Source organism: Myxine glutinosa, chromosome 6 (assembly GCF_964187855.1).
Source record: "Myxine glutinosa chromosome 6, kmMyxGlut1.1, whole genome shotgun sequence".
Classification (NCBI taxonomy): domain Eukaryota; kingdom Metazoa; phylum Chordata; class Myxini; order Myxiniformes; family Myxinidae; genus Myxine; species Myxine glutinosa.
Window position 1 is genome coordinate 17,779,185 of NC_136266.1, and position 26,952 is coordinate 17,806,136.

The 26,952-nt window shown below is 45.0% G+C and overlaps 2 protein-coding genes across 3 annotated transcripts; one reads left to right on the forward strand and one right to left on the reverse strand.

Moving 5' to 3' along the window:
- Positions 1-554: 554 nt before the first annotated feature.
- COMMD3 (COMM domain containing 3) lies at positions 555-14,603 on the forward strand. Of its 2 annotated transcripts, none has more exons than XM_068119693.2 (8): positions 555-793; positions 8,082-8,193; positions 8,594-8,657; positions 11,185-11,219; positions 11,328-11,388; positions 13,644-13,700; positions 13,800-13,933; positions 14,297-14,603. In XM_068119693.2, the coding sequence occupies exons 1-8, from the start codon at positions 658-660 to the stop codon at positions 14,313-14,315; spliced, it is 618 nt and encodes a 205-aa protein (XP_067975794.1). In that variant the 5' UTR covers positions 555-657; the 3' UTR covers positions 14,316-14,603. The 2 variants fall into 2 exon arrangements, with proteins under 2 accessions (XP_067975794.1, XP_067975795.1); XM_068119694.2 differs by having other exon boundaries at positions 13,800-13,859.
- Positions 14,604-14,871: 268 nt separating this feature from the next.
- On the reverse strand, positions 14,872-26,623 carry CISD3 (CDGSH iron sulfur domain 3). Its single transcript, XM_068119695.2, has 3 exons — positions 26,423-26,623; positions 25,043-25,186; positions 14,872-15,466 (listed from the first exon to the last, which is right to left on the reverse strand). Exons 1-3 carry the CDS (start codon positions 26,570-26,572, stop codon positions 15,290-15,292), a joined length of 471 nt encoding a protein of 156 aa, XP_067975796.2. The 5' UTR covers positions 26,573-26,623; the 3' UTR covers positions 14,872-15,289.
- Between the last annotated feature and the right edge of the window lie 329 nt (positions 26,624-26,952).

A 26,952-nucleotide genomic window follows, 5' to 3' on the forward strand; every position in this document is an offset into this window, starting at 1 on the left:
TCGCCAAGCCAGCCGTTCCGTATCAATGATGCTGTATGGCGATCTCCGGATGGCGGATTGACCGTTTCGATGGAGATCTTGTTTGAGTGCTTAAGCCTCTTGGCGAGTGCTGTATAAGCTGCTTGGTAATGGAACACACTCCTGGTCCTGGGGTACCTTTGGCAAATCTGCAATGCAAAAATATCAGGTGTGCACTGTCACCTGTGTATTTCCTCACTGACTGCTGTTGTTAGATTCCGACTGGAAGGTGATGTCATCTCCCAATGGATGAAATCCTGGATTTTCCCGTAATTCCGTATGAAATATAACTTTTCATTACACGTGTCCTAGTATCTGTTTTATAATCAATGAAATTCCATTAATTTAACAACAAAGGCGACTAATATGATGTAGTTCGTGTCGCAGTAACGAGCGGTGTATAGACTCAGTCTTTAATAGAGTTGGTCCGTAGTTTCAATCTTTTTTCAATAGGTGAAGATTCATTTTTCTAATATCTAATAAATATTTTTCTTATATTAAACCTTCTATAATCGAACACATTGTTGAAATCGTTTGTTTAACGAAACCAGAGGAAATCTTTTAATCGCAGCTTCTTCCTCTTCTAATGTGAACGTCTCAGTTTTGTCTTGTCGCAGATAGCAGCCGTGTTCGGTGTCCATGGAGCTGGGCTCCACAGTTCGTGCCGGCCTCAGTGCATGCACAGCCGCTCCCCTCAGCCCGTCCGCGCTCGCCGACTTGCTGAGGACATGTTTCTCCGCACTTTGTGCTGGCGAGTCCCGCGAGGCCATGTTCGGTGCGTTTCTCTGTTCACTATGACTCTAATGAGTGTTTATCAGCGAATAGCAAATGTTGTCACACCAACCTTCCGGTCAGGGACACACGAGGTCATCCACCTGGATTCGCATGACTGTACTTCCTGTCACGATTTTATTATTGTACGCTGTCCGTCGTAAAAAAGCCGATCACGTGATTATTGTTGATGCGATTTATGTATGTGACGTCATGGGACGTAGATGAGGTGCAATCATCTGACAGATAAATGCTGAATAATTTCATGTCCATTTCGTTGTGACCTATTCACATAATAAATGCTGCGTTGTGGCGAATGTTTTCACGTAGGGATCCGAGGTGGAAGTAACGATCTCAATACCAGGACCAGGTGTGTCCACCTGCAGCAATCACTGCATTGCACCGTCGTCACGTTGACCATATGAGGATTCAAATATGAGCTTTGGGAATGACATTCCATGCCAGAATCAGCTCCTCTTCCACCTCATCGAGAGTCTCTGGGTGTCTTGGCAAGGTTCAAACGTGATATCCCAGAGATGTTCAATGGGATCAAAATCAGATGAGATGGCAGGCCAGGGTGGCATGGTGTTAATGTTGGTATTGCCATTAATGCTCCTTGTTCGAATGGACCTATCAGCAGGAACATGATCGTGCATGGAGATGTTTCTCGGACCATGGTGAAGGGAAGGCAACACTTGTTGCTGTGAGATATCATTAATGTATCGATCAGCCATCAGATTGCCATGGATATGGATCAAGGTGATGCGAAAGGTTGCAGCAATACCACCCACATCATGACACTTCCACATACAAAACGTGTGGCTTCCTGGACACGGATTGGGGCATGTCACTCGTTGCATACTCCATAGATCCATTCACAGCCATCAAGCCTTTCAACAAGAAACCTGGACTCCTTCCTCAATATAACACTTGCCCATTACCTCCATGACGTGCCGATTTGACCACTGCATGCGTGTTTGGATGTGTCGTGGTACAGGTCTTGGAAGGTGAACACGACGACGCAGCAGCAGACTGAGACTTATGCTGTGAGGTCCAGGTAGTGTGTTTGCAGGACTCATCAGTTTGAAACCGATTGTGTCGATGCGTCCTGCTAATGTATCGGTCATGAGCGGGGTCGTTATCCTGAAACGTTCACTTTTTGGTACATCTGTTGTTCATCCAGTGACTTGATAACGCCTTCTCAAGTTATAAACAGTTCCGCTCCTCATGTTGAAGAGCCTTGCAATGTGGCCAATGGAAGAACCTGTATGAAGGTATTTCCTGTCATTTTCTGACGGATGTAGCATTGTCAGGGATTGTGACCCCATCAGCGAAGATGGACGGACGTTGTGTTTTGACCCGTTTTGCCTGTTTGACTGTTGGTGAGCAGGATATCTCAAAGTTGTGGATGGATTCGGACGAAACTTGGTGGACAGGTTGAGTGTGTGAGAAGGACTAATTGATTCTTGCAATTCGTCTCCTGGAAAGCAAATCCAACGGAAGGAAATCTCATTTCCTTTCACAAAGCCTGAAACAAGTGCGTGTCCACCCTCAGGAGAGCCAGGAAACAATATCTCTCCACTCTCAAGACCGAACTCTCAAACCTGTCTCGCTCTTCCAAATCCTGGTGTGGTGATATCTGGTCAAATCTGTTTCTGGTGTTTGTTCCCCCTCCATCCCCTCCCTTACCTCAAACGGCTACACAGCTGACTCCGCACGTGAAAAAGCTGAATGCCTCAACTCTGTGTTTGCCTCTAAATCTTGTGTCCCAAACCCATTCCTCTCTGTACCCACCGTACCCAGTCGTACCCAGCTGCTCCTGGACTCTGTGTCCTTTCCTCCTGACAAGGTGGAAAAGTTTCTGTCAACCCTCGACTGATTCTGCAACTGGACCTGACGGCATCCGCCCACGGGTCCTAAAATCCTGTTCTTCCGCTCTTTCACTCCCTCTCTGTTCCCTTCACCCTCTCTTTTCCTCGAGGTCATCTGCCATCTGCTTGGAAATCAGCCAACATCACCGCTTTACACAAAAAATGTGCAAAAACAGATCCTTGCAATTACAGACCAATCGGCCTTCTCCCAATTATCAGCAAAGTCATGGAATCCATCATTGCTTCGGATATGAAATCTTTCCTCTTCTCCAATGGCTTGATCTCTGATCAATTTGGTTTCAGACCAGGTCACTCTACTCTGGACATGCTGCTTCTGCTGTCTCAACAATGGATGGAGGTCCTCAATGCCAAACAGGAAATTAGAGCTGTCTCCCTTGACATATCACGTGCCTTTAATACGGTCTGGCACCCCGCTCTGCTCATCAAACTCTCCTCCTTTTGTATCCATGGAAATCTCCACGCATGGCTGGTGGACTTCCTCTCTAGTCGCAGTCAACGTGTGGCCCTGAATGGGTTTCTCTCATCTCCTCTTCCTGTTCAGGCTGGAGTTCCCCAAGGCAGTGTTCTGGGCCCTGTGCTTTTTCTGGTCTTCATCAATGATCTCTGACTCTCTTGAAAATCCTCTCTATCTCTTTGCTGATGACTCCACTCTCTGCCGCTCCATTCCTCATCCCTCAGATCGGCAGTCTGCAGCCTCCTCACTCTCTGCAGACCTGGACAAAATCACAGACTAGGCAAACAAGTGGAACATGTCTTTCAATCCTGACAAATCTCACACTCTTACGATGTCTCTCCGAAAAGACCGTCTGGACAACCCTCCATCCACTTTCTGAATAATCCTCTCCAATAAGTTCTGTCACTCAAGCTTTTGGGTCTCACTATCTGCCATGATCTTTCCTGGAAAACCCACATTTCCAAGCTGGCCTCCAAAGCCAGTCGCCGACTGGGCATCCTCCGTCGTCCGAAGTCCTTCCTTGGCACACCTGAGCTCCTCACCACATACAAGGCTTTCATCCGCAGCTCAATGGAGTACTGCTCTCCCCTCTGGGCTGGTCCTCCTGCCTCACACCTAGCTCGTCTTCACGCTGTTGAAACCAAAGCGTTCAGAATCATTGGCATCTCCCGCGATGAAGCTATCTCCGAGGGCCTTTCACTTACTCACCGCAGGCAGGTTTTTTTTTTTTTTTTTTTTTTTTTTTTTGGTTTTTTTTGGTTTTTTTTTGTATACAAGGTCGAGGCTCGTGAAAGAGCGAACATTAATCACACAGAAAGACAAACCGACACAAAAAACATATAACATAGGGAGCGGTAGACAAGATGGGGAGAGAGGGGGAAGGACACAAACACAACATTTGAGAGCAGGGACCGAGAGACATGGAGACATCGAGAGATCTGAGAGAGGGCGAGGGCTTTGGGGGGGGGGGGGGCGTGGGAAGGGGGCGGTGGGAGAGGTATAAAACATATGGACACTGCCAGGACTTCCAGGAAAGAAGTTGGAATTTCAAACAAGGTGGATCTGGGGTGAATTAGCGGGGGTAGAAAAGATCAAGGTTTTGGATGGGGGAAGATAAGAGATGGTGGTGAACAGCTGTTTTAAAGACCTGGAGGGAGGAGTGGGATTGAAGGGAGTGAGGGAGTTTGTTCCAGAGGCGGGAGAAAAGAGGAATGAAAGAGTGAAGGTGAGCAGAGAGCCGAGATTTCGGCAGTTTAACCATCAGAGGGTTGCTGGCAGATCTTGTGCGACCTGTAGGAATATTTGGGGGACAGAGCACAGAGAGAGCTGGGGGTGCAAGGCCGGAGAGGAGTCGGTAGAAGACAGAAAGACCACCTACCTGCCTGCGGTGAGTGAGTGAAAGGCCCTCAGAGATAGCTTCATCGCGGGAGATTCCAATAATTCTGAAAGCTTTGGTTTCAACAGCGTGAAGCCGAGCTAGGTGTGAGGCAGGAGCACCGGCCCATAGGGGAGAACAGTATTCCATTGAGCTGCGGATGAAAGCCTTGTATGTGGTGAGGAGCTCAGGTGTGCCGAGGAAGGACTTCGCACGACGGAGGATGCCCAGTCGGCGACTGGCTTTGGAGGCCAGCTTGGAAATGTGGTTTTCCCAAGAAAGATCATGGCAGATAGTGAGACCCAAAATCTTGAGCGACAGAACTTCTTGGAGAGGATTGTTGAGAAAGTAGATGGGAGGGTTGTCCAGTCGATCTTTTCGGAGAGACATAGTAAGAGTGTGAGATTTGTCAGGATTGAAAGACATGTTCCACTTGTTTGACCAGTCTGTGATTTTGTCCAGGTCTTCAGAGAGTGAGGAGGCAGCAGACTGCCGATCTGAGGGAAGAGGAATGGAGCGGCAGAGAGTGGAGTCATCAGCAAAGAGATAGAGAGGATTTTCGAGAGAGTCAGAGAGATCATTGATGAAGACCAGAAAAAGCACGGGGCCCAGAACACTGCCTTGGGGAACTCCAGCCTGAACAGGAAGAGGAGATGAGAGAAACCCATTCAGGGCCACACGTTGACGACGACTAGAGAGGAAGTCCGCCAGCCATGCGTGGAGATTTCCATGGATACCAAAGGAGGAGAGTTTGGTGAGCAGAGCGGGGTGCCAGACCGTGTCGAAGGCACGTGATATGTCGAGGGAGACAGCTCTAATTTCCTGTTTGGCATTGAGGACCTCCATCCATTGTTGAGACAGCAGAAGCAGCATGTCCAGAGTAGAGTGACCTGGTCTGAAACCAAATTGATGATCAGAGATCAAGCCATTGGAGAAGAGGAAAGCTTTCATATCCGAAGCAATGATGGATTCCATGACTTTGCTGATAATTGGGAGAAGGCTGATTGGTCTGTAGTTGCTAGGATCTGTTTTTGCACCTTTTTTGTGCAAAGCGGTGATGTTGGCTGATTTCCAAGCAGATGGCAGTTGACCTTGAGCAAAAGAGAGGGTGAAGAGAACAGAGAGAGGGTGAGATAGAGCAGCAGAGCAGGATTTTAGGACCCGTGGGCTGATGCCGTCGGGTCCAGTTGCAGAATCAGAGTCGAGGGTTGACAGAAACTTTTCCACCTTGTCAGGAGGAAAGGACACGGAGTCCAGGAGCAGCAGGGTACGACTGGGTATGGTGGGTACAGAGAGGGATGGGTTTGGGACACAAGATTTAGAGGCAAACACAGAGTTGAGGCATTCAGCTTTTTCACGTGCGGAGTCAGCTGTGTAGCCGTTTGAGGTAAGGGAGGGGATGGAGGGGGAACAAACACCAGAAACGGATTTGACCAGACGCCACCAGGATTTGGAAGAGGGAGACAGATAAGAGAGTTCGGTCTTGAGAACGGAGAGATATTGTTTCCTGGCTCTCCTGAGGGTGGACACACACTTGTTTCGGGCTTTGTGAAAGGAAATGAGATTTCCTTCCGTTGGATTTGCTTTCCAGGAGACGAAGGCAAGTTGTTTCTGGGCAACAGCCTCACCACAAGATTCCGTGTACCATGGACGGGAGGAAGGGTATGACAACTGAAGACGAGATGGGATAAATCTGTGCATGAGAGAGAGCAATTTACTTTGGAAGAATTCCCAGGATGAGTTGATGTCAGAGGTGGTAGAGATGGGAGACCAGTCCAGATGATTGATGGCTGCTTGAAGACCGTGCCAGTTGGCCTGAGTGAAATGCCAGACTCGTCGACGCTGAGCAGGCTCCCTGAGGATGGTCAGAGAGATGTCCACTTTAACAAGGACATGATCAGATGATCCGATCGGAGCAGAAGAAGAGCAGCAGACATTTTCAGGGAAGTTAGTCATAACCAAGTCCAGAAGAGAAGATGTTCCGTTGACTGAGATCCGGGTCGGGAAATTGACAGATTGTGTCAGTCCCAGTGAGTCGCAGAAGTCCTTTGCTGAGGAGCCATGGCTGGTGAGAGAGGTACCCACACCCAGCCAACTGGCATGATGACAGTTGAAATCACCACATATGAGGTTGGTGGTCTTTCCGTCTTCTACCGACTCCTCTCCGGCCTTGCTCCCCCAGCTCTCTCTGGGCTCTGTCCCCCAAATAATCCTGCAGGTCGCACAAGATCTGCCTGCAACCCTCTTATGGTTAAACTGCCAAAATCAAGACTCTCTGCTCACCTTCACTCCTTCATTCATCTTTTCTCCCGCCTCTGGAACAAACTCCCTCACTCTCTTCAATCCCACTCCTCCCTCCAGGTCTTTAAAACAGCTGTTTACCACTATGTCTTATCTTCCCCCATCCAAAACCTTGATCTTTTCTACCCCCACTAATTTCACCCCAAATCCACTTTTTTGAAATACCATCTTCTTTCCTGGAAGTCCTTAGTGTCCTTGTGTTTTATACTTCTCCCACCCCTCATCCTCCCAAGCCCTCTCCCTCCCACACATCTCCCGATGTCCCTGCTCTCAAATGTTGTTTGTGTGCTTCCCCTTCTCTCCCCATCTTGTCTACCGCTCCCTCTTTTTACATATTTTGTTTGTCTGTTTGATTATTTTTTTTGTGATAAATGTTAGCTCTTTCACGAGCCTCGATTCTGTTTATTTTAAATAAATAAAAATTCAATCTTAGTGAAGATTGGGATCCGGATACTAGAATTTTAAGTGATTCTTCACCATTGAGAGATTGGGCCAGAGTGGACGTATTATTACAAAAGTTGGTGGATAGGTTGGGTAGGTAACAAGAACAAGGTGATTCGATTTTGGTTCATGTCCGGATCTAGATCTGGGCTATCGGTGGATACAAAACGTAAACTGCTGTTCAGCCTGACGGAGGTATGCTCTCTACCAAGTGCTGCTCGAGTTAAAGAATGTCTTCAGTGTTGTTTTTCTTTTTCTTGCATATTCACACACGAGACCTAAGAATCCTCTAATAACCTAGTGGTGCATCATTTGCGCATGCTGAACGATTATTGCACGAAGCAATTACGTGATGTGGAAACTTGCACTCAGGTGTTCTGCACATCCCTCGTGTCAAAAATTCACTTCAACTGAATAATGGAACACTCGTTCAACAATCACATTATCAATCCTCCATGTTGGGTTTTTTATGGAGTGTAATTGTAAAATTAATGGGGCTCCAGTGTATTTTTTATTTAGCTCTGCTCTCGTGATTATGTGCAAGATTTTAGAGTCCGAGTGAATCTAGGCTGCGGTGTCATTTAGCACGAAGCCGATTCGTTGTTGGGGTTGATTACAAATTTCTTCACCGGCCTACTTTAAATCGTTAGAAATACAAGGTGCATGATGCACACCTCATCCCTCACCTGTCCCCTCTCAGCCTACTTCAGCTTTGTTTGAAAGGTAGACCCCACCCTCAACTTTAGCTGACAGAAAGGGCAGCCCCTTTAATCCCTGGGCCCCAACAGCAGTTTTCACCAATTGTGTTTGACCTGAATGTGTGTTTCAGATTCCGAGGAGCTTTCATCTCTCAATAGAGGCACGCTGAAACTCTGCCATTTCGGATTGATGGGTCTCATCCTGGAGGCCGCCAGGCACGCCATGGAGCCAACTGAACTCGGGTACGGTTCAGTGCTGGGATTGTCATGGCCACATTTCGAGATCGTGTTATCTGAGATTGTGGACTTGTGCCCCTTCATTCTGTCTAAATGTTATGAGCGTCTGAACCCAGAAAATTCTCAGTCTGAAACACACATTTCCTCATCTCGCAATGCTAGAAAATGTATGGTTTGCTTCCTACTTCGAGTTTTGCTGCGGAAAAATGCAAGTGAAAACTAAAGTGTTTGGAAAATACAACATTTCATCATGATGATATTCCTGCACCTGTTTCCCTTTAGACTTGTGCTTCTCTGCTCTGGTCAATACCAATTAATCTGGTTTATCTGAATCTTCACCAATTCAAATGTGATTTGAGCCCAATGGCTCAACGCACAACTTAGTTGTTGCTCAATTTTTTTTCAGTGAGTTGCTCGATGAATACAAGTTTAGCACGGAATGCAAACGTGTCTTCACTTCAGCATATCAGGTTTGATGTTCTCCTTTTTAAATTCCTATGCAAAATATAACTTTCATTTATTTTTGAAAATGTTTGTGTGCGTGGTGTGACTTTGACTTATTACCTCCACCACTGAAGGTGGACACAGGTTATGTTTTCACCCCCGGCTTTTTGTTATGACGAAAATTGAAAAAAGGTCAAAGGTCAAGGTTATCTCGATTTTCGTCATACCTGTCAGGCCGACACCTTCTTGTTTGTTTGTTTGTGAACATGATATCTCAAAAAGTTGTGGACAGATTCAGACATCTGGTGGGCAGGTTGAGTGTGTGACAAGGACGAATTGATTAGATTTTGGTGAAGATAAGGATCCAGATGCAATAGTTTTTAGGTGCTTCTTCACTATTGAGACAGGGCAAAAAAGGATATATAGCACCATATCTCAAAAGGTTATGGCCGGATGACAAAACTTGGTGGATGAGTTGGTTAGGAGACCAGAACAAGCTGATTGATTATATTTGGTGAAGATCCAGATGTAGATCTGGCCTATGGGTGGGATACAAAACGCAAACTGTTCAGCCTGGCAGAGGTATGCTCTCTTTTGAGTGCCGTTCTAGTTCTTTAATTCTGTGTCCCTGGTATTCATAAATGTTCAATTCGCTACTCTTGGTACTCTAAATATCGAATTTGGAACTCGAGTAGTATTATATGGTGTTCTAGTTCAGAATGATAGGTTAGAGTGTACGTCCTTAGCAATTTTATATACTGTGATCAACAAGGCTGTAAGGAGACGTTGTGGTTTGTCGAGTACAAGGGCATTGATGACGAAGGGCAAAGCCAGACAGTATTTGGCATTTGAACCTCGCTCGGATCACAGCAGCAATGAGCTGTGTGATCACATTGGAATACCCAGCAGACTATCCAGCCTGGGGGTACAGATTGCCGTCATCTGTTCGTTTGCAGCATGTGACTGTAGGTTGGCATCGGTTCTAGCAAGGGCTTTGTGGTGCCAAAAATCCAGTGCCCCCTGTGAGTTAGAGCAGGAATTTGTAATTTGTTCCACAGTGCCAGCAATAGCTCACCTACTCTTCATGAAGGAAACCATGGGATCTTCAATGTCCACAAACGAATGCTGGCAGATGGGACACCCAGCTTAACTTCCATCCGAGGGACGGTACACAGATTGATGAATCACCCTACATACGAAACACCAGGGTGAGTTTATAGCCGAATGGGATTCAAACTCAGGTCAGACAGCTCACAGGTGAGGGCGCATATGTCTTGGCTATCCTGCCAGTTCAGTACAGTTGATGACAGTCAGATTGAACTCTGAACTTCCATCCTGGTACTCTGCTGAGGGGGCATTGCATCATCATACTATAATTGTCTCTTCTTTTTTTTTTAGAGGGGACTAGCATATAAGACACGTCACCTCGCTGGCAGGAATACCATATCAATCTTTATGTAATTGCTAAACTAGAACAACACTCTTCGACATCACGACGTTGACTGATATACCTCCACCCACATTATTACATCATTATAATACTTGTACCAAGTTTGACTTAAATCCATTCAGTTGTTCTCAAGTTATCACATTTTTACCTGACATGACCTCTGACCTCTTGACCCCAAAATTTAATCAGTTCATGCTTACATCATTATACATACCTGGAACAAATTTGAATTAGATCACTTCAGTCATTCTCAAGTTGTAGACCTATTACAGACTTTGACCTTTGACTTGGTGACCCCAAAATTTAATCAGTTAATCTTTACCTCATTATACACACCTGCACCAAGTTTGACTAAGATTCTTTCAGCTGTTCTCAAGTTATTGCGGCAACGAAAACCTATCACAGGCGGGCGGAAGGAAAGCCAGACGGACAACCTGAAAACGTAATGGCTCCGTCGACGGAGGCATAAAAAATAACGGGTGCTGTTTGTGGGGGGGGGGGGAGGGGTAAATTCGGTGGTGTATCAATGCTGGCCTAGCTAGATATACTCGCTTTGCTTATGGGAATATTAAGAGCAGAGGGAGGGAGAAAGAGGAGGATAGAGAGATTGGTAGAGGTGATAAAGAGAGAGGGGGTGGTGAAGAGAGTCGGGGGGGAAAAAGAGAGGGGAGGGAGAGAAGTCACAAGTTGGAGTTTGCAGTTTCGCCACGTGTGCCAATACACAAACCTTCCTGGGAATCCACCGTCGTTGGTTTCATTTAAATCCGTAAATCTGTTCTCAGGTTATGACATGGCAGACAGACACAGCTCCTTTTATAATACAGATACATGTTAAGTCGGCTGTTTTATTTACCAGCACTCATGGACATTAAAGTACCCATGGACATTAAAGTCTTTGGAAAACAGGCACCATGTGTCACAAACTGACTGGAATCCTGGTCTGGCTTTTCACTGTAAAGGCAATGGCAAACCATCCATTGTATTTATTTTCTAGGTAAGTGCTTCAGTAGCAACTATTCTATTTAGAGAATTGGACTTGTCAGATCAGAAGTAAAGTTTTGTTTTATTTTATTTTTATTTTAATAAATTTTTTTCTTTCACAGACACATTTTGAGAAGCTGACGGATGTTCTTCATGCGTAAGTCTTTTATAAAGCACAATAACATTGGAATTGCCATTCTTATTGCATGCAGTGTTTGTTATTTGGCTGTGAGGTGTGGAGACCGCTGGCATGCTTTTTTTTTAGGTTGTCACCTTCATCTCCAGTCCTGACGGATGTTTCTTGGCGATTAGGTTACTCCATCCGGGTTGGTTCCACTGCCTTCATTCACTGTTTTTTGTCAATACATTGTTTGTCTTAATTTGTTGTTGCAATTGGAACAATTCCTTGTGAACAAAAATTTTCCAATTCACAAAACTAGATGTTGGAACAGAATTTATCATTGTGTTGAGGCAGGAACTCGATGCAGGTTGCATGCAAAGAGTGAAGTCGACAATACTCGGACTAACTGACAGATTATAGTTTTGCATAACTCGTGCGCCGCTCCACAGGTAACTTGTAGCACCTCACCCACTCGATTACAGGGATTGTAGCATCTGCCGCAGCATGTACGTCGCAAGCACAAGTTGTTTTTTGTGATGGCTTTGTTTGGTCTGAAGGCCGAATATGACGTCACACAAATAGCCAATACCCTCGACTGCACGAGCGACGCCTAATTTTGCGTTCATCAAGAACAGCTCACTTGTAAAATTTTAAAGATACTAACTTCCATAAACCTTAGTTCACTGCAGAATAAATAAATAACGAGTTCATAGAACAACTTACCCAGGCACAGTCTAGAGAAACAAAGACATGGGCAGAGTCTGTGAGCGGCAAATATGATTGGTCATGATGATGTAAAATGCCGTAATATTTTGTCCAAGAACTGCTAAATGGAACGGTTTTAAAATTGCCAAAATGTGATTTGTGCTCTCATGTTCAAGTATATAATTCAATTTAAATAAAATAAAGATTAAGATTGTCGAAAAATAAATTGTGGAAGTTTACCGCTGTTGATGCAGTCTTTTACACCACCTTATTTCCAGTTACATTAGTTATTTGCACATGTTGTTTGTGTCCTTCACAATGTCCTCAAAACAGTAAGTTTCCTGTTTGGAATGATTTTTTATTTTGTTTGACTGCCAGTCGGACACACGGAGTAAAAATATTATCTCACTCCTCTGCATGCATGCACGATCAGGGCATATTCAAAGCCAAAGTACTGCTAAACTGCAGGTTTAGTTTCGGATTTGTGTTCAAGAAATAACATTCAATTGAGATGAAGTTGTTCCTCGATCACAAACTGACATTTGTAAACAGACAAATGTGAACCAATTGCTTAACGCACACTTCTAACTTCGTGTGCGGAGTAAAGAGCGAATCATCCCATTAACTCACCGCGCCGTGGTTGTTTAAGACATGTAGTGGAGTGAAACCAGTATGCAAAAGCGACTGTTGAGGAAAGATTTGGATCATCGCTACGTGGTGTTTATATACACAAAGAATTAAGTTAAGCACCCCCCCGTTTTTTTACAACCTCGCACATTACAAGTTTGTTGTCGTCAAAACAGTGTAATATACCCATGATATTGCTATATTTTCTGGAGAAGTGATATTATGGTCACATAAAAACATAACAATCATGCCGTTTTCAATATTTTATTCTGAATAATTTAAGGTGAAATTTTTTGGGAATTTTAGGCATATTTTCACCTCAATTTAAGTATGGAGCTATAGGTCCATCACGGACAGTGTGGATGACGTTTATGTTTTCTAACGTACAGTCATTGTTCTGAGAAGACCTCTAGCGATCTTTGCGTCAATAACGTGTGTAGGACCCACATGATCGGATGGAGCAAGGTGCTGTGACAACCATCCCCTGGCCTGCGTACAGTCCTGACCTGAACCCCCTCGAGCACGTTTGGGACATGTTGGGACGACAAATTGCGAAGATGGTCCCTCCAATAGCCAATCTGGATGAATTGGAACGTGCATTACATCGGGAATGGAACAACCTGCCACAGCAACGCATACGACGGCTTACAGGGTCTATGAGACGTAGGGTTGAGTCAGTGATCCGATCACGTGGGTCCTACACACGTTATTGACGCAAAGATCGCTAGAGGTCTTCTCAGAACAATGACTGTACGTTAGAAAACATAAACGTCATCCACACTGTCCGTGATGGACCTATAGCTCCATACTTAAATTGAGGTGAAAATATGCCTAAAATTCCCAAAAAATTTCACCTTAAATTATTCAGAATAAAATATTGAAAACGGCATGATTGTTATGTTTTTATGTGACCATAATATCACTTCTCCAGAAAATATAGCAATATCATGGGTATATTACACTGTTTTGACGACAACAAACTTGTAATGTGCGAGGTTGTAACAAAACGGGGGGGTGCTTAACTTAATTCTTTGTGTATATTTTATTCCACTGAGGCGTGGTTAGAATATGTCATTAACCAGGTCATGATTTTAGAATTGAATGTCGATTTTTCTTTTTCTTTTTCAGAACAATTTTTTGCACAGAGTTGATCAACTAAATTATGAAATAACGTTTCACAGTGAGGTGAGTTTCTGGCAATAGACTCAATAAATGGCTCGTGCAGGCTTTCTTCCCGCCTGTTGTGTGTAAAACGAAATGGTTTTTAAAGTAATGTTTCTGCAGAACACAATGTTACCGGCGTCAAAGGACGTGTCGTTCAACTGCAGTCCAGAACAGCTTCAGGTGCGTGGGTGGACAAAGTGTCAACCTGATGAGCACAGTGCACCACCTCTCGTGCACCACTGTTACATCACCAGGTTTGGGGGAGGGGGTAAGAGGGGAGCCCCCATTAATGAGCTTCAAATTAGTATTTTGTCTTTGTTTTTAAACTAAGTATACGACCTCAAAGCTGTCACTCCAAACTTTACTTTGACACTGGAAACACGACAATGACATTTCAGAACGGATGTACGATTTTCTGTGGGCAAGCATTGAAATTTGGACCACTGCTGTGAATATTAAAAATGTAACTATTCAAGTGTCGGGACAAAGTGGAATAACAGTTTGTACCTAAAAAGTGAAATTCCTTTGATGCAAGACTCAGGCATTTTTAATAGAGACAATTATTTGTGGGAAGTTTTGATCTCGCGTCACTCTTCGCGCATGACCTTTGCCTGCAGGATCTCATTGCGAAGCTGAAGGATGCGATGAAGAGCATTGAGAAAGCAGGACAAGCATAGGGACAGTCAACGAAGAGCCAACCAGCGGAGGGTACTGCATTTTATAGCATACCGATGTTCGTTCTAACATTCCAGCACAATTCACCATTGATTCTCCTAACACGTGGCTCTTGTAGCATGCTGGAAAACTTCAGTGCAGTTTGCTTCATAACCACACAATTATATGCATCTTTTTATACGAGCCAAGAACATTACTTCGAGAAAATTTCCTTCAATTCACCTTTCCCAATAAACAACTGAAACTGCACTTGGATTTCTCTCTCGTGAGGACAATCCGTCCACCGACTGGTGACCCAGCACCAGGGCACTCAACCTCGGCTTGAAGGTTTTTAAATGATTTGCAGTTACCAACCACAGATATATTGGCACATTACCATATGCTAAACTACAGAGCACTTTAAAGGGCAGATATGCAGATATCGCTGAACTATCCGGTCTGTTTTGGTTATTTATTTAAAACGGAAATTCCTGTGGGATTTTAACTTTTGTTTAAAATAAATAAATATAAACTTGAATTATGTTAATTAGTTCAAATTTTATTCGAGTTTAAATGCTTTAAATCATATAAAGTTTCTTTTTAAAGAATGGCTCAATATAGCAAATGTCGGCTGTTCATATTGACCGACTAACAAAGTCCATTGCTGTCATGATATAACCATTTCGTTTGCATGTTTTGGAAACCTTGGCAAATGTTTGCTTGTGTCGTACACATGTGTCGTACACATGTACACTTGTACATGTGTCGTACACATTCACCGGTAAATGAAGAGAGTCTGCGCAGAGAAGTAGAATTTGGTGAAGTATTTGCTGATGAGAAATTAGAGAAGGCAGACTTGATCACAATGACTGCCAGGCTGCCAGGCCTTTGACGGTGCACAGAAACCTTCAAATAACACAAAACGATAAACACAGTAAACATCTGCACTGCTGCCACTATGTAGAAGGATCAGGTGCATTCTGCACAAACTCCGATCGGTGTGTGCCGTCACAGTATGGAGCTTTTGAGGTCTGCTTGCACCCGCATAATGGCACGGTCTTGGTCTCGGGAACAGTGAACTTGAGAAACTTTATGCCTGTGCCCGATCGACGATGGCTTCCATCGCAGAAAGGCTGGTTAAAACACAAGTCATGTCACAGCCTTAGATTGCTACATGGAACTTGATTGCTTAATAATTAATCATTTGGATTGTGTGCTGTTATCCAAGTCGAGGTAAAACCTGGTAAGTCTAGCAGACAAGGAAACTTGGACATGGGACGATGCTGTTTAGCTCCACATGCCTGTATGTTATCCACACCTCATTAACTTTTATCAGTTGACTTATCTTCTGCTGCATAACAATAAATGAAGGGTGTTGAAAACGTTATTACAACAATATACAATTCAATTAAGTGCCAACACATTATTTTTCAATATATAAGTTTATATAATTATATATAAACTTATATATTGAAAAAATAGTGCCATTATATAATCCCCGGTGTGTACCCCGGTTTAGAATAGGTACACTGTATCCCTGCACATCCTAAGAGGCGACTAAGGGTTGGCGTCAGGAAGGGCATCCGGCCATAAAAATATTGCCTCAAACAGGGAACCATGATTGTCATGGGGCCCGCAAGGCTAACCCCTGCTCTAGCGGGGAAAATGGCCTTAAAACGATCATTCATATAAGTTTATATAATTAGCAAGAAACTTGTTTCCTTATTAATTATATCTCCCTTTTTCCCCTTTCTACTATATTGAGGCTCATAGAAGAGCAAGGTGATGGAGGGTACGGTGGTGGGGCAACTCTTGTCCAAAATAAGCAAGGGAATTAATGAACAGGAAAAGAGGATGGAAGAAAACACAGTAACCTGCTGGTAATGGTTGGATTAGGTCGGGTTAATGTAGATTTTTTTAAAAAGAAAAAAGATTGCAGGTAACAATGAGGGATGAGATGACAAGAGTGCACCACCTGCCTGAAGTCCTGAAAGGACAACAGTTGTTGTTATCCTCCTTTTCCCTTTATAAAAGGTGAGGCGAGATGATTCAAAAGAGATGAATAACAAATGTGGAGTCGGCTGCTGGAGGGTTTTTTTTTTTTTTTTGTATACAAGTTCTAGGCTCATGAAAGAGCCAACATTAATCACACAAAGTCAAACCGACACATAAAACACAAAATAAGGGGAGTGGTAGACAAGATGGGGAGAGAGGGGGAAGGACACAACACAACATTTGAGAGCAGGGACATCGAGAGAACTGTGGGAGGGAGAGGGCTTGGGGAGGTGGGAGAGGTATAAAACATGGACACTGCAAGGACTTCCAGGAAAGAAATTGGAATTTCGAAAGTGTATCTGGGGTGAATTAACGGGGGTAGAAAAGATCATGGTTTTGGATGGGGTAAGATAAGAGATGGTGGTGGACAGCTGTTTTAAAGACCTGGAGGGAGGAGTGGGATTGAAGGGAGTGGGGGAGTTTGTTCCAGAGGCGGGAAAAAAGGGGAATGAAAGAGTGAAGGTGAGCAGAGAGCCTAGATTTTGGCAGTTTAACCATAAGAGGGTTGATGGCAGATCTTGTGCGACCTGTAGGAATATTTGGGGGACAGAGCACAGAGAGCTGGGGGAGCAAGGCTGGAGAGGAGTCTGTAGAAGACAGAAAGACCACCAACCTGCCTGCAGTGAGAGAGAGAAAGGCCCTCGGTTTTGTTTTTGGTTTTGTTTCTTTCAACCAAAAACAAAGGTTTTGTTTGGAATCTCAATTTATAGACGTTAAATTCTCTCTTACATTCATACTCTTTCCATTGGATTGTGTGTAGAGTTCATTACTTGTCACCGAAGGTGGATGGAGGTTATGTTTTTACCTCTGTTTGCTACTTGCAAAAATCGAAGATTTTTCAAGTTCTGTATTATTGGTTGGTCACGCGTGTTATTTTGTCTGTTTTTTTGTTTGTTTGTTTGTCAATCGCCTACAGTTCATAGTTTTAAACCGATCTTTATGAAGCTTGACCAAATGGTGGAGTTGGTCAAAAGCAAGTAGCCTATTGATTGAGGTCAAAAGGTCAACATAGGCAGGCCTGGGGATTTCAGATCTCATCGGTAACCGTTTTTCGGTTCCATGATTTAAGTTTATGGGAACCGATGGGAAACAAAATTCGGGTTCCGTGCCCAAACCTAATGGGAAACGATTTTTTTTTCCTTTAGAATTTGCAAAGCAAAACCTTTGTAATACAAAATTAAAAATGTAGTCTACAATAATAAATCCTGTCATTTACATGTATGTAGTGTAATTAACGCATGTTCATTATTGAGGTTGATGTTTATTATCAGAGAAGAGCATATTCTGTCAATTTGATGGGCTTATCCTGTTTAAAAATTAATAGATTAATGTTATTAAATTTTCGTTCATTTTTAAAATGTCTTATATTGTACTTATTTATTATTTATGGACAGTTATTGTTGTTGTAAACTGTTATCAATCTTTATGTTTTAATATTGAAATTATTTGCATTTAGCAAAGTATTATAGGCCTACCCTGGTGTTGGTTTAGCGGTTAGGGTGCCGGCTTGGGATCCGAGGATCCTGGGTTCGAATCCCGGTCGATCGCTGAATTAACGCCAGGGGGGTTGACTGACTCAGCCTGTCATCCTTCTGAGGTCGGCAAATTGAGTTCCAGTTCACTGGTAATTCCCTGTGTGTCGCAAGAGTCAACTAACAGGGTTGATGGCAGGAAGGGCATCCGGCCATAAAACATTGCTTCAAAAAGGGGACCATGGTGCCCGAAAAAGGCCAACCCCTGCTTTGCAGGGAAAAATGGCCTCGAAAGGTGGTTCTTTTCTTTCCAGTACTGATATAGGCCTAAGTATTCGTTAAATAAATTCTGGATTGGAACAAATGTACTGCAGTAGGTTCGGTTGTTAGTGTCTCCCTTTACCTTGTGAACATAGGTCACGCCGTTCACGTAGTTTACAATCGCCGGCAGTGGTGGACCGCTTATGCCCCGGCACGATGCCTCCTTCCGTATGTCTGTGTAATGAGTAGCACATACTTTGCAGCGAAGCAATGTGACCAAGCCTTCCCCATCGCATTCCGCTTCAAAATCGTCGCTGAATGACCATTTTCGTAATGTTTTTAAGGTGACATTTTCGGGATTTTTTCGCTTAACAACGGGTGTCATTTTGAAAAGGAAGTCTGTGATTTAGACCGATGCGCATGTCCGTCAAAGCAGAAGTCATATCGCGAACCTGAATGTGGGAAACTACATGCTATCTGCTTTGCCGGCCTAATTTTGTTGGAAATAAAACTTAACTTCTAAAATAGTTAGCTGCAAATCACACGTGAAGGTAAATACTACATCTTTTTGCCTTACACTGCTTTTCTGCGATGGGAAACGTACTTTCGGTTCCGTGTTTTTGCTATCACGTTACCGACACGCTACCGGTAACCATCGTTTCCGTGAAATCTGCAGGCCTGCATAGGCCTAAGGTCAACAACTTCGGTCAAATTTCTAAAATCCGCAAGTTTCATCTTTTTTTTTTTTCTTTTTTTTTTTCTTTTTTTTGTTTGTTTGTTTGTATACTGAATCGAGGCTCGTGAAAGAGCTAACATTTACTTCACAAACAAATCGACCAGACAAACAAAATACACAAAAAGAGGGAGCGGAAGACAAGATGGGGAGAAAAGGGGAAGCACACAAACACAACATCCGAGAGCAGGGAGATGTGTGGAAGGGAGAGGGCCCGGGGGGAGGAGGCATGGGAAGGGGGGGGGGGGGGGGAGGGAGAAGTATAAAGCACAAACGACACCAAGGACTTCCAGGACAGAAGTTGGTATTTCAAAAAGTGGAATTGGAGTGAAATTAGCGGGGGTAGAAAAGATCAAGGTTTTGGATGGGGGAAGATAAGAGATGGTGGTGAACAGCTGTTTTAAAGACTTGGAGGGTGGAGTGGGATTGAAGAGAGTGAGGGAGTTTGTTCCAGAGGCGGGAGAAAAGAGGAATGAAGGAGTGAAGGTGAGCAGAGAGTCTTGATTTTGGCAGTTTAACCAAAAGAGGGTTGCAGGCAGATCTTGTGCGACCTGTAGGAATATTTGCGGGACAGAGCCCAGAGAGAGCTGGGGGGGGCAAGGCCAGAGAGGAGTCGGTAGAAGACGGAAAGACCACCAACCTGCCTGCGGTGAGTGAGTGAGAGGCCCTTGGAGTTAGCTTCATCGCGGGAGATTCCAATGATTCTGAATGCTTTGGTTTCAACAGCGTGAAGGCAAGCTAGGTGTGAGGCAGGAGCACCAGCCCAGAGGGGAGAGCAGTATTCCATTGAGCTGCGGATGAAAGCCTTGTATGTGGTGAGGAGCTCAGGTGTGCCAAGGAAGGACTTCGCACGACGGAGGATGCCCAGTCGGCGACTGGCTTTGGAGGCCAGATTTGAAATGTGGATTGGTAAATTTGATTGGTATCTGATTGACTTGAAATTTGAAGAGGATTGGTAAATCATGTCACTGAATTCAACCACCAACTATTTTTGAGGTCACCGTAGGCCAAAAGATCAACATGGCCAAAGGTCAAAAACCTTTTCAAATTTCTAAAATCCTCAATTTTCATCTGATTGAATTTAAATTTGAATATGATTTGCATGTTAACTAACTGAATTTAGCCACCAACTATTTTAGAGGTCAACATAGGCCAAAAGATCAGCATGGCCAAAGGTCAACATAGGCCAAAAGATCAACAACCTTTTCAAATTTCAAAAATCCTCAATTTTCATCCGATTGCCTTGAAAACCGGGGCCCCGCTCACCTTGGAGCATGATATTTCCATTTTCGTGTCATCGTCGGTGATCAACTGAAATCTGTTGTGGTGATGTATTATGATCAACATTCTACAACAACAACAGGCATTTTCCCTGCTAGAGCAGGGGTTAGCCTTGCGGTCCCCATGACAATCTTCTCCATTTTTCCCTATTTTCTGCATCTCCCCTTGTCCGCATTTCTTCTTCCACCACCTTTAGCCAAGTCTTTCTCGGTCTTCCCCATCCTCTAATTCCTTCTACATTCATTTCCATCACTCTTCTCAACCAGTCACTTTCATCCTTCCTCAACACATGACCAAACCATCTTAACCTTTCTCTTCACAGCATCCATTACAGGCTCTATTCCCATCACCTTTCACAATTCATCATTTGTCTTCCTTTCTCTCAACGATACTCCGCACATCCACCGAACCATTCACATTTCCACCCTTTCCAGCCTTCGTTGCTGCTCTGCATTCATTACCCATGTCTCACTCCCATAAATCATAACACTTCTCATACATGCAGCATACACATTTCCCTTCAGCTTCAACGACACACCCCTCCTCATCAGCATGCCACTCAGTTCCCGAAACTTCTTCCATGCACATCTCACTCCAGCAACCGTTGCCGAGTCGGATCCACCTTCTCCATTCAGCATGTCTCCTAGGTAGCAAAATGTTTTCACACCTTCCAGCTTCACGCCGTCTAAGATCCAACTCAACATGTCCTCCATCTGCAGCTCCCTCTGTGCACACCTTACACTTGAATGTAGCTGCCACACTGGTTAATGACCCTCTCAAACCACTATATTTTTGATGAACCCACTCAACGCACATTGTACATTGAATGGAGTTCACTCCGACACCCTTCCTGCACACAGCCACCTCCCAGTTCTTTCCACCTCACCACATGCTTTACCACCTGCCATCAGCTTCGTTTTTCCAATATTCACCTTCAGACCTTTCGTCTCCATACATTCCTTCCACTTGTTCATCTTCTCCTTCAGTCCATCCATAATTTCCGCAATCAACATCAGATCATCTGCATACAACAACTCCCACGGTAAACCCTGCTTTACATTCCGAGCCAGCACCTCCATCACAGCTACAAATAGTAGTGGACTTCGTACCGACCCCTGATGCACTCCCACCTTCACCTCAAACTCACCACTGTTCCCGTCCTTCGTCCTTTCAGCTGTGCGCGCTCTTTTGTACATTGCCATCACTACTCTGATCAACCATTCCTCCAATCCTAACTTCCTCAATGCCCATGTCACTACTTTGCATGGAACCCTATCGAATGCCTTCTCCAGATCAACAAACCCAAGAAACAACTTCTTCCTCTTCTCCATGTATTTCTCCTGCAACTGCCTTACAATAAAAAGCACGTCTGTCGTTCCTCTTCCTGGCATAAATCCAAACTGCATTTCGTCGATCTTCACCTTCCTTATCCTCCTCTCCAACACCCTTTCCAATACCTTCAGTCCATGCTCCAATAACTTTATTGCTCGATACGAGCCATAGTCCAGAGGGTCACCTTTCCCCTTATATAGAGGGACGAGGGTACGCAGTTCCCAATCCACTGGAATGCGGCCTTCTTTCACCACCAGATTACAGATCTGTCATTCTCTTCACACCCCAACTTCCCGCTGCCTTCAACATATCTCCCACAACTCCCGTCGGCCCTCCTGCTTTTTTACTCTCAATTGCTTTTATCGCTTCCTCAACTTCCTTCTCAGTTATCTTCTCTGCCGAGCCCCTAAAACTGGATTACTCTACATGTTGCCATCCCATTCATTCTCTGCATTCAACAGCGTTTCCATACATCTCTTCCATCTTCCTTTAATTCCATCTGGGTCCACAACGATTTAACCCACTTCATCCTTCAAGCAACTCACCCCCATCACATCACACCTCTCTTTCGCCATCTGCTTTGCAATCCTGAATACCGCTCTCTGACCCTCTTCCGAATCTAAGCGTTCTCCAAACATTTTCCTACATGCCTCCTGCACCTTTGCTGCCTCTTTCTTTGCAGACTTCTAACTTTCATGCTCTGCCTCTTCTGGCCCCATACCCTTCGACTTCTGCCACTCCTTGAACTTCTTCCTCTTCTCGTCAATCCTCTTTCCAACTTCATCATCCCACCACCATGTTTCCGAGTGCCTCGGTGGTACTTAGTCCATCCACATACCTCACTAACGGCTCCCAACAGACTATCTTTCATTGACATCCAACCACTTTCAAGCTCAACCACATCATCCTCTACCATACTCATCCTCTCTTTTAATGCCTCCCTCACTGTCACCTCTTTCAACCTCCACACCTTCATTCTCGGTTGGTACTTCACCCGCTGAGCTCTCCTCGCACCTTTCACCCTTATGTCGCAGACAACCAAGTGGTGCTGTGAAACAGCCTCTTCCCCCGGGATCACCTTTGTGTCCCGGAGGTGCCCCCATCTCGCCTACGCACCATCAGGTCGTCAACGGTCGTCGTCGACCCACCTGACGTGTGTGTAACAAGCTTATTATCCTCTTTCTGGAACTGAGTATTACAAATCAACAAACCATCTCCATCAGCAAACTCCAAAATCCTTTCACCTTCTCCATTCCTCACATCATATCCGTAACCCCCATGAACTCCCTCAAAACCGTCCATACTCCTTCCCACATGTCCATTTAGGTCTCCTCCGATCACAACAACTTCATAATTTTTCACGTTTTCCATCAGCTTCTCTATTGCAGACCAGAACTTGCCCCTCTCTTCATCCCTCCGACCGACCTGTGGAGCATATCCCGAGATGACGTTCACCAAGAGCTTTCCAATCATAATTTTCACCATCATCAACCTTTCACTCACTCCAGTCACACTCACCACACTGTCTACAATCTCCTCAGAAAAGAGGACACCAACACCATTCACGCCCTCCGGGCACCCTTGCCACACAAACTTGTATTTCTGTCCCTGCCTACTCTTCACCATTCTCACCCCACTTCCCTTCCATCTCGTCTCCTGCACACAACATATGTCCACTCTTCTTCTGACCAATACTTCCACCACTTCTGATCTCCCTGTCATTGTCCCTACATTCCATGTCCCAAACCTCAGAAACCGATCTCCACGTGGAGCATCAGACATTTCGTCGTCATAAATGGAGTGATTTCCCATCACTGGGTACTTCGGGCTGTACCCTGCCCATATGTAATTGTAATTGTCATGGTTCCCTTTTTGAGGCAATGTTGTTTTTTTTGTTTTTGTTTTATGGCCGGATGCCCTTCCTGACGCCAACCCCTTTTGTCGCCCCTTACAACACCCTAACTGTGTCCCTATTCTAAACCGGGGTACATACCGGGGATCGACTATGATCTATGTTCTACATCTACGACGTACTATGATCGACTGCAATCTGCTGCGATGATCTACTATGATCTACATCGACTGAAATCTGCTAGAAATAATTGACACATGGCTCATTATAAAGAACTCTCCATGGGGAACAACATAGGTTAATGATGATGTCATAGGTGCCTCCATTATGATTTCATAATTCGACAAGTACAAAACTTCATCCGATAAAGATGAAATTTCTTGCGCTTCATCTCGGAATAAATTTGTAGGGGAAAAAAATTAATGTCATCGTGTCATGTGGTTCGGCCACCATCTTGGAAAAACCGAAAAATTTTGCACCTCCATATCTCCAAAAGCGCTGCATATTAAAAAATGAGACCTGGCTCATTGTAAAGAAGTCTCCAAGGGGAATAACATATGTTAATAATGATGTCATAGGTGCTTCCATTATGATGTCATAATTCAACAAGTATAAAACAATCCGATCAGGATGAAATTTATTGAGCGTCGTGGAGGGGAAAAATAATAATGATGTCATCGGTAATGTGGTTCGGCCGCCATATTTGTTTTACCACAAAAGCCTTAAAAACCACTAAAAACACGTCCTGGCGAGGATCTGCAATCCCCGATTGCCCTTTCTTGTTTTAAATGTTTTTATTATTTGTTTCTTCACTTATTTTTTTTTAGAAATACATATACGAGTAAATATGTGTTCTACTACTGATTAAGTCTGGTGTTGGCTTAACAGTTAAGGTGGCTGGTGGCTTAAGATGGCAAAGTCCTGATTTCAAGCCCCTTCAATGCCGTTGAATTAACATGAGGTGGGTTGACTCAGCCTGTCATCCCTCCGAGGTCGACAAAATGAGTACCAGATTACCGGGATGGATGAGCCACTCAAGTATCCTGCATTGGAGTGGCGACCCATCCAGCATTGTACCCAATAGCCAAGAAACTGATCCGACAGCATTATGCACCTGGAGATGCAAAAAGGAGTGGTCATCATCATCATTATTTTAAAATTTCCACTCTCTCATCTAAGTTCTGAAAATTACTTTGAAAGACTATTTAAATTACAGATTGCTCCCCAGCAACGGCAGTTTAAAAGTACCCAGCGAACAGAAACGAGTCACTGTAAAGTCGCACGTGCGCACTAAAGTCCAAGTTAGCATTCATACGTCATTTTGAAAGTCCCTTATTACCCGACTAAGAGGTACGACACACCTTTACCTCTATCTCGAAGTGTCACGGCAAGTATTACACAATGGTTTGCCATTTCTTTCCCAGCGGTCATCCGAGCACGAATTTGTAACTTGTTCAGGGTGCCAGCGATAACTCCCCGATTGTTCACGAAAAACCCAGGACGATCTTTAACATCCACCAATTATAAATGTTAGCAGACGAGACGTCCTGCTTAACATCCTCCTGAGGCAGAGCTTACTTCATGATGTAACTCCCTGCCTGCGAATAACCAATCTGATAGCCGAGTCAGGAATCGAACCCAGACGATACAGGTGAAAGGTAAGCACACGCACACCACGTGAACACCATCCTTTTGGAATTAAATAAAGAGCTGTGTGTCGTACCTGTTTTTTACTGAAGCCACACGCACACCAGAAGTACGATTTTCCGGCATCACAGGTAACCATGTACGGTTCCTTTTTGGCCACCCGGCTCTTCCGACAACCTTCGGGCGCCGTGGAGTCTCCAAAGAAGTTACAGAATTGGATCTGTAACGGATGGAAGGACAGCATGTGACTAGCCCCCTGAACGGTCACAGGTCACCACAACACCTAACTCGCCCCTCCCTGTACGGTCACCACAACACGTGACTCGCCCCTGAATGGTCACAGGTCACCACAACACCTGACTAGCCCCTCCCTGTACGGTCACCACAACACATGACTAGCCCCCTGAACGGTCACAGGTCACCACAACACGTGACTTGCCCCTCTCTGCACGGTCACCGGTCACCACAACACGTGACTCGCCCCTCCCTGTACGGTCACAACACGTGACTCGCCCCTCCCTGTACGGTCACAACACGTGACTCGCCCCTCCCTGTACGGTCACAACACGTGACTCGCCCCTCCCTGTACGGTCACAACACGTGACTCGCCCCTCCCTGTACGGTCACAACACGTGACTCGCCCCTCCCTGTACGGTCACAACACGTGACTCGCCCCTCCCTGTACGGTCACAACACGTGACTCGCCCCTCCCTGTACGGTCACAACACGTGACTCGCCCCTCCCTGTACGGTCACAACACGTGACTCGCCCCTCCCTGTACGGTTACCGGTCACCATGACATTTGACTAGCCCCCTGTACGGTCACAGGTCACCACAACATGTGACTCGCCCCTCCCTGTACGGTCACCACAACACGTGACTAGCCCCTCCCTGTACGGTCACCACAACAAGTGACTCGCCCCTCCCTGTACGGTCACCACAACACGTGACTCGCCCCTCCCTGTACGGTCAGCACGACACGTGACTCGCCCCTGTACAGTCACCAGTCACCATGACACGTGACTCGCCTCTGTACAGTCACCGGTCAGCACGACACGTGACTCGCCCCTGTACAGTCACCAGTCACCAGTCACCATGACACGTGACTCGCCCCTGTACCGTCACCGGTCACCATGACACGTGACTTGCCCCCTGTACGGTCACCGGTCACAACACGTGACTCGCCCCTGTTCAGTCACCGGTCGCCATGACACGTGACTCGCCCCCTGTACGATCATCGGTCAGCACTTTCCTGGTGACAACACCGGACTGACACTTCTCCGTTATCAATTATATTATCATTTTAATAACAACGAACGTTTCACTTTGAAATGTTCAAATGCATTCGTTCGTTCGTTCATTCATCCGTTCATCGTGAAAACACGATCGAGACATCGCACATGTTTATCATTGACAAAGGTTACACGTATCGGAACCTCGAGGCCGAACATAATACCTGTAAGCCGACAGGTAACGAGTACCACTCGGCTTGTCCTGCTAAGACCCGCAAAGACCCACGACCCGCGATGTTCATAAGCAGAAAGGACATCATGGGCCGCAGATTATACAGTATAGTACAGTGCAGCACCACCTGTGCGGTGAGCATATGCTCTTATTCTCGCGTGCAGATTCTACAAAAATGACATTTATCGGTAAAATCTTTAACGTGAGATTGCAAATGAATTCTCAAAACGACCTGATTCAATAAAGTTCTTCAGCATAAATTGAGCACTTCTGCATTGTTCGGTCCAAATCGATAGTCATGTGCTTTTGCAAATATGATGACGTCACAGAACACATGGTACTGTGGCGGGCACAAGGGGCAATAATTCCGCGCACCAGTGGGTGGCGCGAGCGCCCAGGCGGGGACCGATGGCACATAGAGTCCCTTTATAGAGAGAGTAGCGACAACTAACGATTTGACGCCATTTTGAGTCCATTCAGTGCGGAGCCGCCGTATGGCGCTAGTGCATTGAACCGTGTATT

Bases quoted from the DNA above. Each gene is read 5' to 3' on its own strand.
- COMMD3 (XM_068119693.2), top strand. From the start codon at position 658: ATGGAGCTGGGCTCCACAGTTCGTGCCGGCCTCAGTGCATGCACAGCC. The intron at 11,220-11,327 runs GTAAGTCTTTTA...CTTTTTTTTTAG, and splicing joins CTGACGGATGTTCTTCATGC to GTTGTCACCTTCATCTCCAG. The intron at 13,701-13,799 runs GTGAGTTTCTGG...ATGTTTCTGCAG, and splicing joins AAATAACGTTTCACAGTGAG to AACACAATGTTACCGGCGTC.
- CISD3 (XM_068119695.2), bottom strand. From the start codon at position 26,572: ATGCTCACCGCACAGGTGGTGCTGCACTGTACTATACTGTATAATCTG. The intron at 25,187-26,422 runs GTATTATGTTCG...CATCCGTTACAG, and splicing joins CGTTACCTGTCGGCTTACAG to ATCCAATTCTGTAACTTCTT. The intron at 15,467-25,042 runs GTACGACACACA...TGTTTTAACCAG, and splicing joins GTGGCTTCAGTAAAAAACAG to CCTTTCTGCGATGGAAGCCA.